At 39.0% G+C, this 15,474-nt stretch overlaps 1 protein-coding gene across 4 annotated transcripts in view; it reads right to left on the bottom strand.

The window, feature by feature from the left end:
* Positions 1-10,515: 10,515 nt before the first annotated feature.
* The window catches only part of carmil3 (capping protein regulator and myosin 1 linker 3), a 59,015-nt gene continuing 54,056 nt past the window's right edge, over positions 10,516-15,474 (bottom strand). For 3 of the 4 annotated variants that reach the window (XM_017473166.3, XM_047156665.2, XM_047156663.2), the window contains 5 exons: positions 15,312-15,430; positions 15,078-15,186; positions 13,652-13,729; positions 13,425-13,544; positions 10,516-11,793 (listed from right to left, as the gene is read on the bottom strand). In XM_017473166.3, coding sequence (XP_017328655.1) covers positions 11,753-11,793; positions 13,425-13,544; positions 13,652-13,729; positions 15,078-15,186; positions 15,312-15,430 — 467 coding nt within the window. In that variant the 3' untranslated portion in view covers positions 10,516-11,752. Of the gene's footprint in view, positions 11,794-13,424; positions 13,545-13,651; positions 13,730-15,077; positions 15,187-15,311; positions 15,431-15,474 lie in introns of those variants that run through there. The other variant, XR_006982789.1, reaches the window with a different exon arrangement.

Below are 15,474 nucleotides of genomic sequence, written 5' to 3'. Positions count from 1 at the left end.
ACACACATTCACACACTATGGACAATTTGGAAAGATCAATCATCCTACAGTGCATGTCTTTGGACTGGGGGAGGAAAGTGGAGTACCCTGAGGAAACCCCCAAAGCACGGTGAGAACATGTAAACTCCACACACACAAGGCAGAGGTGTGAAACAAACCCCCAACCCTGGAGGTGTGTTCACAGTCTATAACATTAAGCAAAGAATAAAGAAAAGAAAACAAAGTTGACTGTAATCTTTGGTACTGAGGGTAATGTTATCCATCAAGATTCACAAATTGTCTTTTCATAAATGGACAAAACCAAGAAGGAAGGTGAGCAGTTGAAGAGAATATGGCTTTAAATGACATAATTTGGACAATGAAAACTGACCAAATAAATTGCATGAAAAATGCAATTTGCGAAAAAACGGGCATTATGCTTCTGTCAGATGTGTGCTACAGATATTTACCAACACCAGCACAATTTGCATGAAGCACCATCAACGACATACCTACAGTAAATATCGAGTATCAGTCAAACATGGAAGCTCAGAATGTATATCAAGTGGAGATATTAGAATGAATGTATGTGAGTGATTTGAGGTGTTGTGGTAATACTGACAAAGTGTCTGCGTGATTGGCTTAATGACTCAACTCTGTTGTTTAGAGCCCAGCATGAAGTGTGCTTTTGTATGTCTGAATCACACACCCCCCCACACACACCCCCCCCCCCCCTCTCTCTCTCACTCTCTCACTGTGATTAGGAAAGGAGGTCAGGGAGCAGAGATGGAAAACAAGAAGTCTCCGGTGTCAGAAACATCTTATTAACTTATAGAAAAATACTCAACTTCAGGATGATAACAGTATCTGCATCATATCACTCTGTTGTTGATCATTTTCCTGTATCAGCAAGTCCCATTGTTTTTTTGTTTTTTTTTTGTCCTCTTACACCACAGCAAACACAATTGTTTTCTAACAATGATGCACATTCATCATTGTTTTAGACAAAAGCTTTGGACAGATATACTGTGAAAGTAAAAATGAGTAAGCGATTAGGGGTTGTGTGTGTGTGTGTGTGTGTGTGTGTGTGTGTGTGTGTGTGTGTGTGTGTGTGTGTGTGTGTGTGTGTGTGTGTGTGTGAGAGAAAGAACAGCTGGTGTGTTACCGGAATGAAATGTGAGGCTGGGATTTAAAAGCAGGGACTACAATCACCTTGATAGCGTTACCAAGCAACTCCTAGTTCGAAACATGATAAGAGAGATCATGAACTAGAAACATACACCTGTCATTAAAGAAACAGGGCCAGCATCGTGAAATGTAGGCCTGGGTGACATTTGCAGAGTGACATTTATTAGTGTTCCTAATAATATAGATGATACTTAGCAAAGTGTGTTGCTCACCAAGTAAGCTAAGGTAACTAAGTGAGCTACAATCTGTAGAGAGACTAATTAAATGTGTCCTCCATTTGGCTATAGCAGCGAGATGGTTTAGCATGACATTATAAAGTTTATGCAGCTGATAGTTATCACTAGTATAATGTTTCTAATGGAAGCCTGATTGAATCCTGAAGCAACCAGGAATCCCTAGCAGTAGGTGTGTGATAACAAAGCCACAAGAAAGTGTAATGCAGAGGAGCTGCCAAAAATATCTTTCAACATAGATATGTATACTCACCAGCCACTGTAATAGGAACACCTGTACTCCTGCTCATGTACACAATTGTCCAATCAACCAATCATGTGGCACCAGCACAATGCATACAGTCGTGTGATTACAGATCAAAGGTGTCAGAATCTACATCAGAATTGAGAAAATGTGTGACTCTGGACTGTGGTAGTGACTGGCTGGTAATGACTGGTGCCAGATTGGCTGGTTTGAGTATTTCAGAAACAACTGGTCTCCTCGGATTTTCACACAACAGGACCTAAAGGTTACACAAAATGGTGCGAAAAACAAACAAACAAAAAAACAGGAAGGCTACAGTATCTCAAATTATAACTCTTTACAATCGTGGTGTGCAGAAAAGCATTTCAGAATGCACCTTCAAAATGATCTGCCAACCAGACTGAGATTAGTTCATTTCTTTAAAAATGTATTCCGTTACAGTTACAAATTTCTTCATAAAAAATGGAATCAGTAACGTAATCCAGGTATCACAATATGAAAGTAATGTAAGCTGAATATTTTTGCATTACTTCAAGGTCACATGTAAATAAAGTCAAGAGAAAAGCAGTATGACAGAAAATACTTTTATTTAGAGCTTATTTTAGAGCTTGAAAGCATTTACACATTTGAATGACCATGTAATATGAAGCAATGTGATAACATGAAATTTAAAATGACCTTACACAGCCATGGGTGTTGTTTTGAATCAGGACAGCTGTCATTTGCTGCTACTGTCGAGCAATTGTTTGACGCCATACACAACAGGGCTTCGCCTATGCGAGCTTGCTGAGAGTAAGCTAATGGTTGAGAGGCAGGAATTTGGCCAATGGTTGCAGCAAGCCTTTTATAATTGATCAATTGGTGTTAAAGCAATGCAAACACGTGCATACACGATGCAGTATTAGACCATAAGCACATCATAATGAAACTAAAGCCGAATACTGGAAATTTGATCAAATTTAGAAATCCTGGTCGGACGCTTTTTTAAGGTCTGAAAATGAGGACTTATAGTCTCCCTAACAAAAGCATTTCAGAGAAGAGTTTATTTCTACCAAGTTAACTTTGCGCAAAATTTCTTTGCTCATGCACCAGAAGGTTGCTAACGTGAGCCACGACTGGCAAGAGAGAACCAGAACGATAATCAAGCAGCTGTCTATATTGTGTTCTGTCAAAAGATTAATTTCTTTGGTGAATGAAAAAAATTGTAATCCTGATAGTATTCCCATTTTTATACAGAATGTATCTGTAATCTGATTGCTTTGTTTTTTGACGTAACTGTAACGGATTACAGCTACCAGTTTTTTGTATCCTGATTACGCAAAGCCATTACATGTATTCCGATACTCCCCAAACTTTGTAATTGTTGTAAGTGATATGAACATGAACTAATGTATTTCACAGATGTTCTACAACATTAAATGTAATTATAAACAGATGAAAAGATTCTTTAAAAAATTAACAATTGTAATTGTTGGCAATCGATGCTGTGGTTATAAGTGGAATAAAACACTTCAGGGGGTAACTGTAACTATGCTTTCCGTCAGGCCATGTCACACCAAGCTATTGTTGATCATTTTCCTATAACAACATGCCACCAAGTGTTTTATTCCTTACATAAAAAAAAAAAAAAATTTAGAAACTTTCACCTGGCCTAAACAGATGTCGTGCAATTAAATAAGCCTATGATATCACTTCCCGCAAAAACATGCTGTCACGTGTTTTTCTTTGTCTCTAAAACAGTTGCGATTAAAGTGTCTCCAACATACAGAACATGATCCAGTGCTTACAGTTAACAATTTCATTGAGTGATGGGAAACACTGCATTTCTAAGCAAAGCAGTGTTCAAGTGTATTAAATCGCTGATATTTTCATACTATGATTTACAATTCTGTCAAATTACAGTACCAGAGATAAGTTTGACATTCATGTAAACAAAGAGAGAAGGGGATTTGCTCTCTCGTGCATCACGAGAGTGTCCTGGCCCACCTTCATTATAATATCTCTATTTATAAGTCTCGTGCACTGCAACCATGCGTTCATGTGGTGTCATCATTTATAACCAGCTATGACAGCAATTTATTATTTATCTAAAGGTTCCAGTCCTGCACCTCTGCATAAATTATACATAGAGTACAGTGGATTCAGAAAAGGTGGAAGACAATTAATACACCTAATGCATACTCTATAATGCATAAAGTAAACGCATTTGACACGGTTAACAATATTTTAATGCAAGCTATACATACGTGACAAAAACGATCACAGCAACAAAAAAAACCCCACAAAACAATGAGTGATATATCGGTTTACACATTACACTGAAACATATGTGATATTCCGATGTCCCACAACAATGTCCAAAAACAGTCAAAGACATAAAGAACTTTAAAAATGTGGCCTGAGTTGTTTACAGGGCTATGAGTTCAAGTGAAAGGTTTGCTATTTGGGTCTCTTGGTAACACCCAAGTCCAAAGCTATTGCCGTGAAATCCAATTCTACCTTCACCAACATAAGGGCTGCCAGTCTATTCTCCAAATACATTGTTGATGGTGAAACACTGGTAAAGTTTGCTGTTATAAGGCTAGGCAGAATGACTCAGGCAGTGCTCAGGGTTACTCAGGCAGTGCTCTGACCTCAGGATGCTGCATTCGAACCCATATAAGATATTATTCCAGAGCAACTGAGACACATAGCAGCAAATGAGATAAGGAACATATGTTTCTCAGATTTCACTGACTCACTAGAGAAAATCAAAAAGAGTGCCAGTTGTGAACTCGTGAGCCAGCACAGTGATCATCATCTCAAATCATGAAGATGGATTGACATTCCAGTCAGTGCAATGCTGGAGAATAAGATTCTCTCTCTGACCACTTAGACCAAATCACACAGACCTTTATTGACCTTTATAAACTGAACATTCTGCAGCTGCCATGATATCCTAGTGTGATTATTTTAGTAACTGATCAAGGGTCAGTTGGATCTTCACCTCTTACAAACACTTACAATCAAAAGTGGGAATGCTGACTCCAGCCCTGCTATTATACAAGCCTCTGTGCACGTACAGGCAGTGTATCGGTTGTTACTTGGACATTATGTATGTTTGGTCGAGCACACTGCAAATGTATTGGTGATAATGTATTCGAACAAACATTAATATAAACCCTTGATTTGCTTTGCAGTCAGCATAACTGATGTTATAGAAAATTAATCAACACCTCTGAGATTTCACCAACACTGTGGTATTAAATTAATTACAGTATATAACAGACTATGTATAAACTAGCACATTGTACATGTAGGTCTGTATCTAATCTGATCATTAGGAACCATCAAAGCAAAAAAAACAAACAAACAAAAAAAACAAAAACAAAAAAGGCATGCATTATGCTGGCTCTGAATCATCACTGCCATCTGTTAAGCAATCTGCTGTTATATAATCAATAAGAACGACAACTTATTTATTGCGTAAGTAGAGAATTCTATTACAGATCAGATTCTTTAATTGACATCTTTCTGAATTAAATATCCACAATAATTTATATAAATATGGAAGAAAAAAAAAATCATATTGCATGATTGTCAAGTCTTCATATTTTGCTTTCTGTTATCGCCTCTGTATCAAGCATTTTCTTTCATATCAGGGAATCTTCATGACATTTTAAAAAATATAATACAGGCTCCATCAAATGCACACACCTGAAGACTAGACAGATGATGAGTCATAATGAGTCTTTATTGGTCACATGTACATTACAGCACAGTGAAATTCAAGGGCTCAACAGTGGCAGCTTGGCAGTGTTCTGGCTTGAACCTCCAACCTTCTGATCAGTAACCCAGAGCCTGGAAGTACTGGGGCTTGAACCACTGACCTTCTGATCAGTAACCCAGAGCCTGGAAGTACTGGGGCTTGAACCCCCGACCTTCTGATCAGTAACGCAGAGCTTTAACCACTGACAAACGATGAGTCATTAGTCCTTTAGTACCAGATCAGCATATTTGAGGTTCACTCCAAACCAGGACTTTTGTGTTTCACTACACACTAATGTGACTTCCCATCCCAGTCACTGTCACCATCATTCTCCAGCTAAGATAATGCTAGTGCATAGCTGTTTAAAGTGCTCTCAGAATGGTATGGCAATATGAGCTGCAAATCACTGAGAAAATTATAGCTTTGGGATCCAAACACAATGGACAGGCTACCTTACAAAGTCCACATGAAAACATCCCACATCTTTTCTGCCATGTGTGCAATACTGGGACAGCTCACATAACTCTACATATGGCCATATCCTCTGGTGAAATATCACAGCTGTGAAATCAGATGCCCTGCTTTGTTTTGAATTTCTACCCTGTCATGCCTCTTTCTCACACATAACAGACTCCTCATTGCTGCACTTGTGAATGCCAAGAAGACCAGACTGCATATATGACATAATCTATAATTATTCTATTTAATCTGGAATTCTAGAGAGACCTTTGCTAAGCAAAAGAGAGGAAAAGCTGCAGCTCCTAGAATTAAATCATTTGTGAATGTCCGTGGGCAGTACTAGCTAGTTTGACATTTGTGTATATAAACTATTCATCCATTAAGTCATTCATTCTTCTTCCAAAAAATGTTGTGTGTGTGTGGGGGGGGGGGGGGGGGGGGGGGGGATGTGGCAACAGTACGAGGAGGTCAGCTCAAAGTTCTCTATCCCACATATTCTCAAAATGGGAACCCCAGACATTCCCAGGTCAACAGTGAAATATATTCTCTTCAACAGGTCCTGGGTCTCCCTCCACTGGGACATGCATGATATGCCCAAAGCACCTCAAATGGCCACCTCAGCTGGTCTCTCTTTTTGCATGAGCAGCTAAACCAAGGCTCTCCTGGATTGTTGAGCTCCTCACAGAGAGTAAGCTGAACAACCTGCAGAGGAACCTCAGTTCTATACTTGTGAACTTATCCTTCAGTATACTACACAAAGCTTGTGGACATACATGAGGATAGGTTTGTGGACTGACAGGTGAACAAAGAGCTTCTGTTTTATTCCTGCTGCTGCTGACCTGACCTGACCCATTTGTTAATCTCATACTCTATATTTTCATCACTCATGAGTAAGATCCCAAGATACTTAATCTCTGCCACCAAGGCCAAGGTTTCTCCCCTTAGTTGAAGGGAGAATAATGTTCTTTACTGGGAGAGAACAGTAGTTTCTGACTTGCTGCTGATTTTCATCCAGCTGCTTTACACTCAGTGGGTAAATGTTGTCATTTCAATGTCAGAACAACACTATCTGCTTACGACAGGGATGTTGTCTCTAGCCCTCATATTGGACTCCTTCCTAAACTTGGCTGTATCTTGATATCTTGTCCATGAAAACTAGAGTGGGTACAAGACACAACCTTGAAGAACCCATGGACTGGCTTCAGTGGTTTCCACTTTCAAGGTATACCATCATAGGCCTTCTACAAATCCATAAAGCATATGTAGACTGGATTAGCATACTCCCATGACCCTTAACACAGCTGTGCAAGAATAAAGTGCAACAGTAACCACAATCACAGAGATGGACTCCGAAACACCAGAGATTTTTTAGCACTGCCTCTTAAAGGGATGGCACTAGGTCAGTAGTTTTCAAAGTGGGGGCCACGGCCCCCTAGGGAGCCACCAGGGGGCGCCCGAGAGGCCTCAACAATTTGGTGTGAAAAATAAATAAATACAGGATTAAAAAATATATATATATATATATATATATATATAATTCCTAATGTAAAGATGTAAGTATTAATAAAATAAAGGAAGATATATTCAGAAGGCTTCTTCCATCACACAACAATATGCCTTGTTCAGGCACTGAATGCTTTGCCAGAAAATCTTTTTCCATGGTCTCTCCAAACTCCTCCAATGCCTGACCTTTTGCTTCTGCAACTAATTTATCTGCAGCCCTATTGGTTCCCCTATACCTCTTAGTTGAAAAACTCTCTCTTACTTTACCAGGTAAATCTGGCCTGGGCCTGTGTGAATCCAACTCACCACCAAGCTCTCTCCCCGTCTTGACCCAAATGTCCAGAACACATGACCTCAAGTCTGATGATACAAAGTAAATCATTGACCTTTGGCCCAAGATGCTCTGGTGCCAAGTACACTTATAAGCAAACCTTGTAATCGAAGTATATCCATAATTCACAACATGAGCATGGAAGTATCCCCAATAACACTATGGTGTAAGTAGGAGGTACCCTCTCAACCACCTGCTCCACTTTCTCCAAGAAGGCTGAAAACATATAACTACAATTTGGTATGCAAAATCAACAGTCAAAGTTTTCCTTTCAGAGGATTATGAATCTCATGAAGGCAACCCACTTGTCTAATGGGATACACTCCATACTCCAACTGAAATGCCCCTTAGCTTGGAACCGGTGTATTCCCACATCCCCCGAGGTCCATCTCCTGTGGAAAATCTGGTGTAGGAAAGAGACCACCCTGATCAAGATATCTCATACTGGAGTATGTACTGTGTGTGTATGACTATACCTAGCCCATACCTTTCCAGTTCACACACTAACCCAGTCTCCATTCCATGTTCACAAAGTCAGTTTCCACTGCAAGGGTCTAGTCTGTGTAAGAGTATTCATGGGTCTAGTCTGTGTAAGAGTATTCATCATATGATTGCTGCCTTACTGGCATTACACGTGACTCCCAACCTTCATCTTGCAGGTGATGAGCCAACAAGATGCTTTGCATGTCATCCTTGATTGCCAGAGGACTTGCCTACATCATTCTAACCACCATATCATGCTGCCTCACAAACATGATACTTATAGCGATCATAGCAGCTGGCACAGAAGAGTAAGTGAAAGAAGTAATTATGGCTAATGAGGTGAAAATGAATTGTTTACGCTGTTAACTCCCTGCAGACCTGCTTTGGGTCCAGGTATAACAAATATCTTAATAGCTGGGTAGTCTCTTTACACAGACACATATTCAGAGAGCGAGAACACCAAAACGAATACACCTGTCAACTTGACTACAACACTAATTTGCTGTTATTTTGTTTAACCTGGAAAAGCCCATTATGAGCAAGTTTTGGGAGGCTGAGAAGATGAGAAAGGAAGTGAGAACAGTCTATAAATACTTAATGAGTAACAGTACCAGTGATTAGTTTGGGAAATATCATAAAAGTATGAGAAGCATCCATGATGATGCACCTTTAATGAGTGAACATGTTTACTGAACTTGAGTGGAACACCTGGCCATAAAAGTTAATTAGAACTTTATTGTTTCCTGTCACTGATCCAAATTTATTATCCATGTGTGTCTGTATTTGTATGGCAGGGAAAGCTCCAAGGAGACAGCTGCATGTGCCTTCTTTTTTTTTTTTTTATCAGACAGATTTCATAGTCGTTTAGCAGGCCTATGTAAATAGCAGCAAAAGTGCTACGCCTCATTGGGCTTGCACAGTGTGCATTACCGCATGTGATTAAATGAGACGTTATTAATAGAATGATTTATGAATTGTGTAAACAGCCGCTTTACTTTGTGTTACTGGAAAACACCTTTAATCTGTGTCAATATTTTCCATAGCAGACACAATTGTGGTTGAGAGAGATATACAGTATGTTGTGTTAGGTAACTCACCTCTACACTACTTCTACACTAATCTACAGTGCTGGACTGTAAATGATTATTTATTCAATTTAAGAGCAGGTTTTATCCAATTCAATTGCATGTATCATCTTTGTTCTTTTCAGTACCTGGAGAAAATCATAAAATTACTGTATATCTGTAATAACTGTAATTTTGTCATCTACGACAATAAATCTTGAGTCTTGGTGCTAGTTAGTCCTCTTTAGCACATTAGTCAATATACCAGTAACCCCAACTATCTAATAACCTACTCATGAAATTAGCATGCCTAATGGCTTGGCCTTTGGCGCCCTCCTTTGCCCAGATAAGGAACTACATTATGAATGCCAAATTAAACAATAACAGTATCTCATGACAACTGTAAAACTATCTATCCATCTATCTACCCGTTTTTATATCTATCTACTGTATCTGTCTGTGTCTACCTGTTTTTCTATCTATCTATCTACCTATCTGTCTGAGTGTCTACCTGTTTTTCAGTCTATCTATCTGTCTGCATGTCTACCTATTTTTCGATTTGTATATCTTTCTATCTACTGTATCTGTTTGTCTGCCTATTTTCTGTCCATCTCTTTATTTGTCCACCTACCTATCTGTCTTTCAGTCTATATGTATATAAGCGTCCATCTGTCCAACCATCTGTATGTCTACCTATTTCTCAATCTGTCCATCTACCATTCGATCTTTGTCCAGTGGTCTGTCTATCTATTAATCTGTCTATTTTTCGAAATCTGTCCATCTATATATCTGTCCAGTTGTCTGTCTTTCAGTCCATCTGTCTACCTATTTTTCAATCTGTCCATCTCTTTATCTGTCCATCTACCTATCTGTATTTCAGTCTGTCAATCTATCTATATATGCATCTGTCATCCATCCATCTGTATGTCTACGAATTTTTTTATCTGTCCATCTACCTATCTGTCTTTCAGTCTGCTGATCTATCTGTCTAGCTGTCTGTTGATCTGTGGATTGTTCTACCATCACATGCCTTAATGCTGTAGTATTTTAAATCTGAATATTAATCATTAATATTCTCGTTACTGTAGCTGAGTTCAAGCAATTCCTATTAAGGGTTTCCCAAGGTAAACATGGAAAAACAGGCATGCTTGTATGCTTAGAAGTTATCATGCTTTTATTTTAGAATTATACTTATACTATATTATGCTAGTTTGTCATTTTTGTCTAAGCGCTGCTTAAAGAAAATTGTCCTCAGGCCTGTGTCTCAGAAACCAGCCTTTGAGTATTGAGATTCTCATTTTTATTGACTTTGTCACATTCACAACACCAGTAAAAAATAGAGCTCATTTAAATACAGCAAAATTCTGCTTAAAAGACATGTGAATGACAGCCGTGTTGCTGATCTGGATAAGAACAACCTTATCAGAACAATAAATGGAAATGAAGTTAACATTCTCTTTAAAAAAAAAAAAAAAAAGAAAAGAAAAGCCTAAAGATGTAATGAAAATATTTTTTAATCAATCAATATTCAGTGCAAAATCAGCTTACACAGTCGCTATGGAGATTCTACACAGTGACATCCTGCAGGTTCTAAAAAAAAAACCCCCACAAAAACATAAAATACAGTGGTCTATGGAAATGATTCAGCGTCATTTAGAAATGCAAATCACACACACACAAAAAAACCCTAAACATGCCGCACTAAAAAGTAAAACCTTAACTGCATCGCATCTTACATCACTCTAAGATAACATGACACACTGAAAAGCAAAACCACTGCATTGCATCTTGCATTCCTTGATTTCATGACAAGGATTGGACAGTGATTGCATTTCAGTGTGGTACAACTGCAACACACTGATGAAAGTGAAATTCCATTCACTTTTCAAGCAAAAAAAAAAAAAACAAGCAATCCCCTGCTGATTATTTTTCAAGGAAACTTCCCCACCAAATATTTTTTCCACCAGTGTGATTGCTTTTCTAGCTGGCATGGAATAGAAACTGGGGCAACGCTGGACGTTGACATAGAGAGAAGACAGCGCAAGTAAATTACACCATACACAGCTTATGAATTGCAAGAGGGAAATATTGCTCATTTTACCTTTTAAAGGAGGTACAGCAGTAATGAAAGCAAAAATGGAAAAACGGACGGACAGAGAGACCGACAGAGAAAAAGAGAGACGGAGGAACAGACAGACGTTCTTGTAAGAAACAGCTGAAATGGAATGAATGATGCAAAACAAGTGAGTGAATAATTTAAAGCATATGAAAGACACCAGTCAAGCAGTGTGTGTGTGTGTGTGTGTGTGTGTGTGTGTGTGTGTGTGTGTGTGTGTGTGTGTGTGTGTGTGTGTGTGTGTGTGTGTGTGTGCGTGACTGACAGAGATTTGGGAATGCAATTTCATTCAAGCATAAGAGCATTCCTCATAACCCTGTCACTCTTTTGCTTGACCACCGTCCATCTTCTTTGCCACTCTTTTGCCTGCCTGACAAAAACAAAAACAAACAACCAAACAAAAATCACGAGGCTTCACTGCTGCTTGGCTCTGGACTTTGTCGACCTACAGAGACAGATCGAGAGAGAAAGAGAGAGACACAAGCTTGTGTTACCTTATTAACTAATCTGGATCAGTTAAAGGTCAGCTTAGAGCCATCTGCTAGACTGTAAACACACTCCTACACACACACACACACACACACACACACACACAATTTTGTCATTAATGTATTTGTATAAAATTTCATTTTTTCCTGTAATTTAATTTGAAAAGTGGAACTTTCATATATTCTTGATTCATTACACATAAAGTGAAATATTTGAAGCCTTTTTTTGTTTTAATCTTGATGATTACGGCTTACAGCTCATGGAAATCAAAAATCCACTATCTCAAAATATTAGAATAAAGAATTTATAATACAGAAATGTCAACCTTCTGAAAAGTATGTTAATATATGCACTCAATACTCGGTCGGGGCTTTAATCCTTTTGCACAAATTAGTGCATCGATGTGGTGTGGCATGGAGGCAATCAGCCTGTGGCACTGCTTTGAAAGCCCAGGTTGCTTTGATAGCAGACTTCAGCTCGTCTGTATTGTTGGGTCTGGTGTCTCTTGTAGATTCTCTATGGGGTTCAGGTCAGGCGAGTTGTCTGGCCAGTCAAGCACAGTTACACCATGGTCAGCAAACCAGTTACTAGTAGTTTTGGCACTGTGGGTAGGTGCCAAGTCCTGCTGGAAAAGGAAATCAGCATCTCCATAAAGCTTGTCAGCAGGTGGAAGCATGAAGTGCTCTAAAAATCTCCTGGTAGTCGATGCATTGACTCTTGACTTGAGAAAACACACTGGACCAACAGCAGCAGATGACATGGCACCGAAATCATCACTGACTGTATTCTTCAACTTGGATTCTGTGCCTCTCCACTCTTCCTCCAGACTCTGGGACCTTGATTTCCAAATGAAATGTAAAATTCACTTTCATCTCAAAAGAGTACTTTGGACCACTGAGCAACGGTCCAGTTCTTTTTCTCCTTAGCCCAGGTAAGACGCTTCTGACGTTGTCTTTGGTTCAGGAGTGGCTTGACACTAGGAATGTGACACTTGTAGCCCATTTCCTGGACACGTCTGTGTGTGGTGACTCCAGCCTCACTCCACTCTTTGTGAAGCTCCCCCAAGTCTTCGGATTTGCTTTACAATCCTCTTCCTACAACACTTTTCCCTTCCAGTCAACTTTCCATGAATATGCTTTGATACAGCACTCTGCGAACAACCAGCCCTTTCAACAATGACCTTCTGTGGCTTATGCTCATTGTGAAGGGTGTCAATGAGTGTCTTCTGGACAACTGTCAAGTCAGCAGTCTTCCCCATGACTGTGGTTGTGTGTACTGAACCAGACAGAGAGATTAAAGGCTCAGTAAACCTTTGCAGTTTTGAGTTAATTAGCTGATCAGAGCTCTTCTCAGGTCAACATTTCTCTATTATAAATTCTTTATTTGAATATTCTGAGATACTGGATTTTTTATTTCCCTGAGCTGTAAGCCATAATTATCAAGATAAAAAAAAAAGGCTTGAAATGTTTCACTTTATGTCTAATGAATGTAGAATATATGAAAGTTCTGAAAAAAACCCCCAAAACTTTTCCACGATATTCTCATTTTTTGAGATGCATCTGCATACTATTTGCTTGTACGCATTACCAGGAGTATCAAAAGATTTGTTTCTTCTCTGAGGAAGTCGTGGCTTTTTCACTGGGGGTTTAGGGTCTGAGGACCTCTCCACATCGCCGGGGCTGCCTTCCTCCATGCCTGAAGTAAAGCCTTAACATGCACACAGACAATAAGAACTGGATCTTACGCTGTAATATTTGCTTGGGAATTCTAATCAGTAGAATATCATTAGAATAATAATAAGCGAGAATAATTACCTGCTTCGCAGGAGTGAGCCTTTCGGTTCTTGTGAGGCTTTGTAGCCGCTCCACTTGAGGAGGAGTCTTCCTCCGCACCTAGCCATACATACCATCATCATCATCATCATCATCATGTTGTTGCTTATGGATAAAACTGTAGTAGATATATACAGCTATTTTTTTGACTGGGACCAAAAAGAGAGAGCACATGACACCCATCTTCGCCTTACTCCACTGGTTACCGGTAAAATACAGAATTGATTTGGATTTTGGATTGATAGGAAAAAAGATCCTATTGTTTGTTTCTAAAGCCTTGCATGGTCTCGCCCCCATATACGCTACTGGTCAAAAGTTCAGACACACTCATTCATTATTTAAATTTTTTCCCCCACATTTTCGAATAATAATAAAGTCATCAAAACTCTGGAGTAACACAAATGGAATTATGTAAATTATGTTGTGATAAAAAGCATGTATGGAATATCACTATCAAAAAAAAGGTATCGATCAGGAAACAGGGGAAACAAAAGAATTTACAAAACATTAGATGTACCATGGAACAACGTGAAGGCCATCATCAACAATTGGAGAAAATGGGGCACCACCGTGACATTACCAAGAACATGATTACCCTTCAAAATTGATGAAAGGACAAGAATTTAGAAAAATGTAGAAAGCTGCCAACAAATGTACGGCAACATTAAAGGAGTTGCAGGAACATCTTGCAAGAACTGGTCACTCTGGACACGTGACATCACTCTCATATTCTTCACATGTCTTGGCTATAGGGTAGGGTGGATAGACGGAAGCCCTTTTTCACTAACAAAACAAAACAAAACAGTTTGATGTAAAATGTTCAAACGAACATGGTGCAGCGTGGTGGTGGCAGCATAGTGCTATGGTTCTGCTTCTCTTTAGCTGGGACTGGGTGTTTAGTAAAGGCGGCTCCAAACATCTATTTTTTTTGCTCAAAACCTGCAGACCTCTATTAGACAGCTGAAGATGAAGAAAAAACTGCCACAAAGCATGCATCCAAGTCAACAAAGGAATGGCTTCTGAAGAAGAAGATCAATGTTTTGAAACAGCTCAGTCAGAGCCCAGGTCTAAATCCTGTTGAAAAACTTTGATAGATCTGGAAGATTTTTAGCAAGGAAAAGATGGTAGACTCTTACCCAAAAAGACTAGGTGCTGTATTAAAAGCAAAAAAAAAAAAAAAGTATTATATAACGAGTGTATACACTTATGTAACCAGGTTAATTGTTTGTTTTCCCCCTGCAAAAAATGTTTGTTTGCTTTTTACTTTACTTTTCTTAGTTGCTATAAGACATTAAAGGAGGAAAAAGATTTACGTGACAAAAACCTGCATCTAAAAAAAAAAAAATCAACTCTATAGCTTCAAAGCCACCGTTTAAACATGTATAGAAAACATTTGATTTGAATTTACCTTGAGTGACAGGGGAATCTACCAATCTGGATGTAGGCTTGGTACGGGCACATGGTACAGGAGGCTGTACTTGATTCTCGTCAGAAGATTCCTCCGGTGAATTATCTAGCTGGGGAATGACATTTAAAACGACTATGAATTGATCAAATGTCAACGCGCAAACACAGAAGCAACAAGCATGTACAGTAGGTCTGCACTAACATGCAAATGCACACATTAATGCATGCTATAGACCTTTTCAGAGAGGGGAGGAGTTTGTCCTTCTGCTTTTTGCTTTTTCGCTTCCTGACTCTGGATGTCCTCTTTTTCATCGTCCACATCTTTCTCTCCTTCAGCATCCTCTTCAGCATCCTCTAATAAAATAGAACAAAGTAAAAGCAAAAGCAAATTAAGCACA

The sequence above is a fragment of the Ictalurus punctatus genome, chromosome 7 (assembly GCF_001660625.3).
Source record: "Ictalurus punctatus breed USDA103 chromosome 7, Coco_2.0, whole genome shotgun sequence".
NCBI lineage: Eukaryota > Metazoa > Chordata > Actinopteri > Siluriformes > Ictaluridae > Ictalurus > Ictalurus punctatus.
Note: the sequence above shows the minus strand (reverse complement) of the source record. Positions and strands in the feature narration are given on the sequence as shown.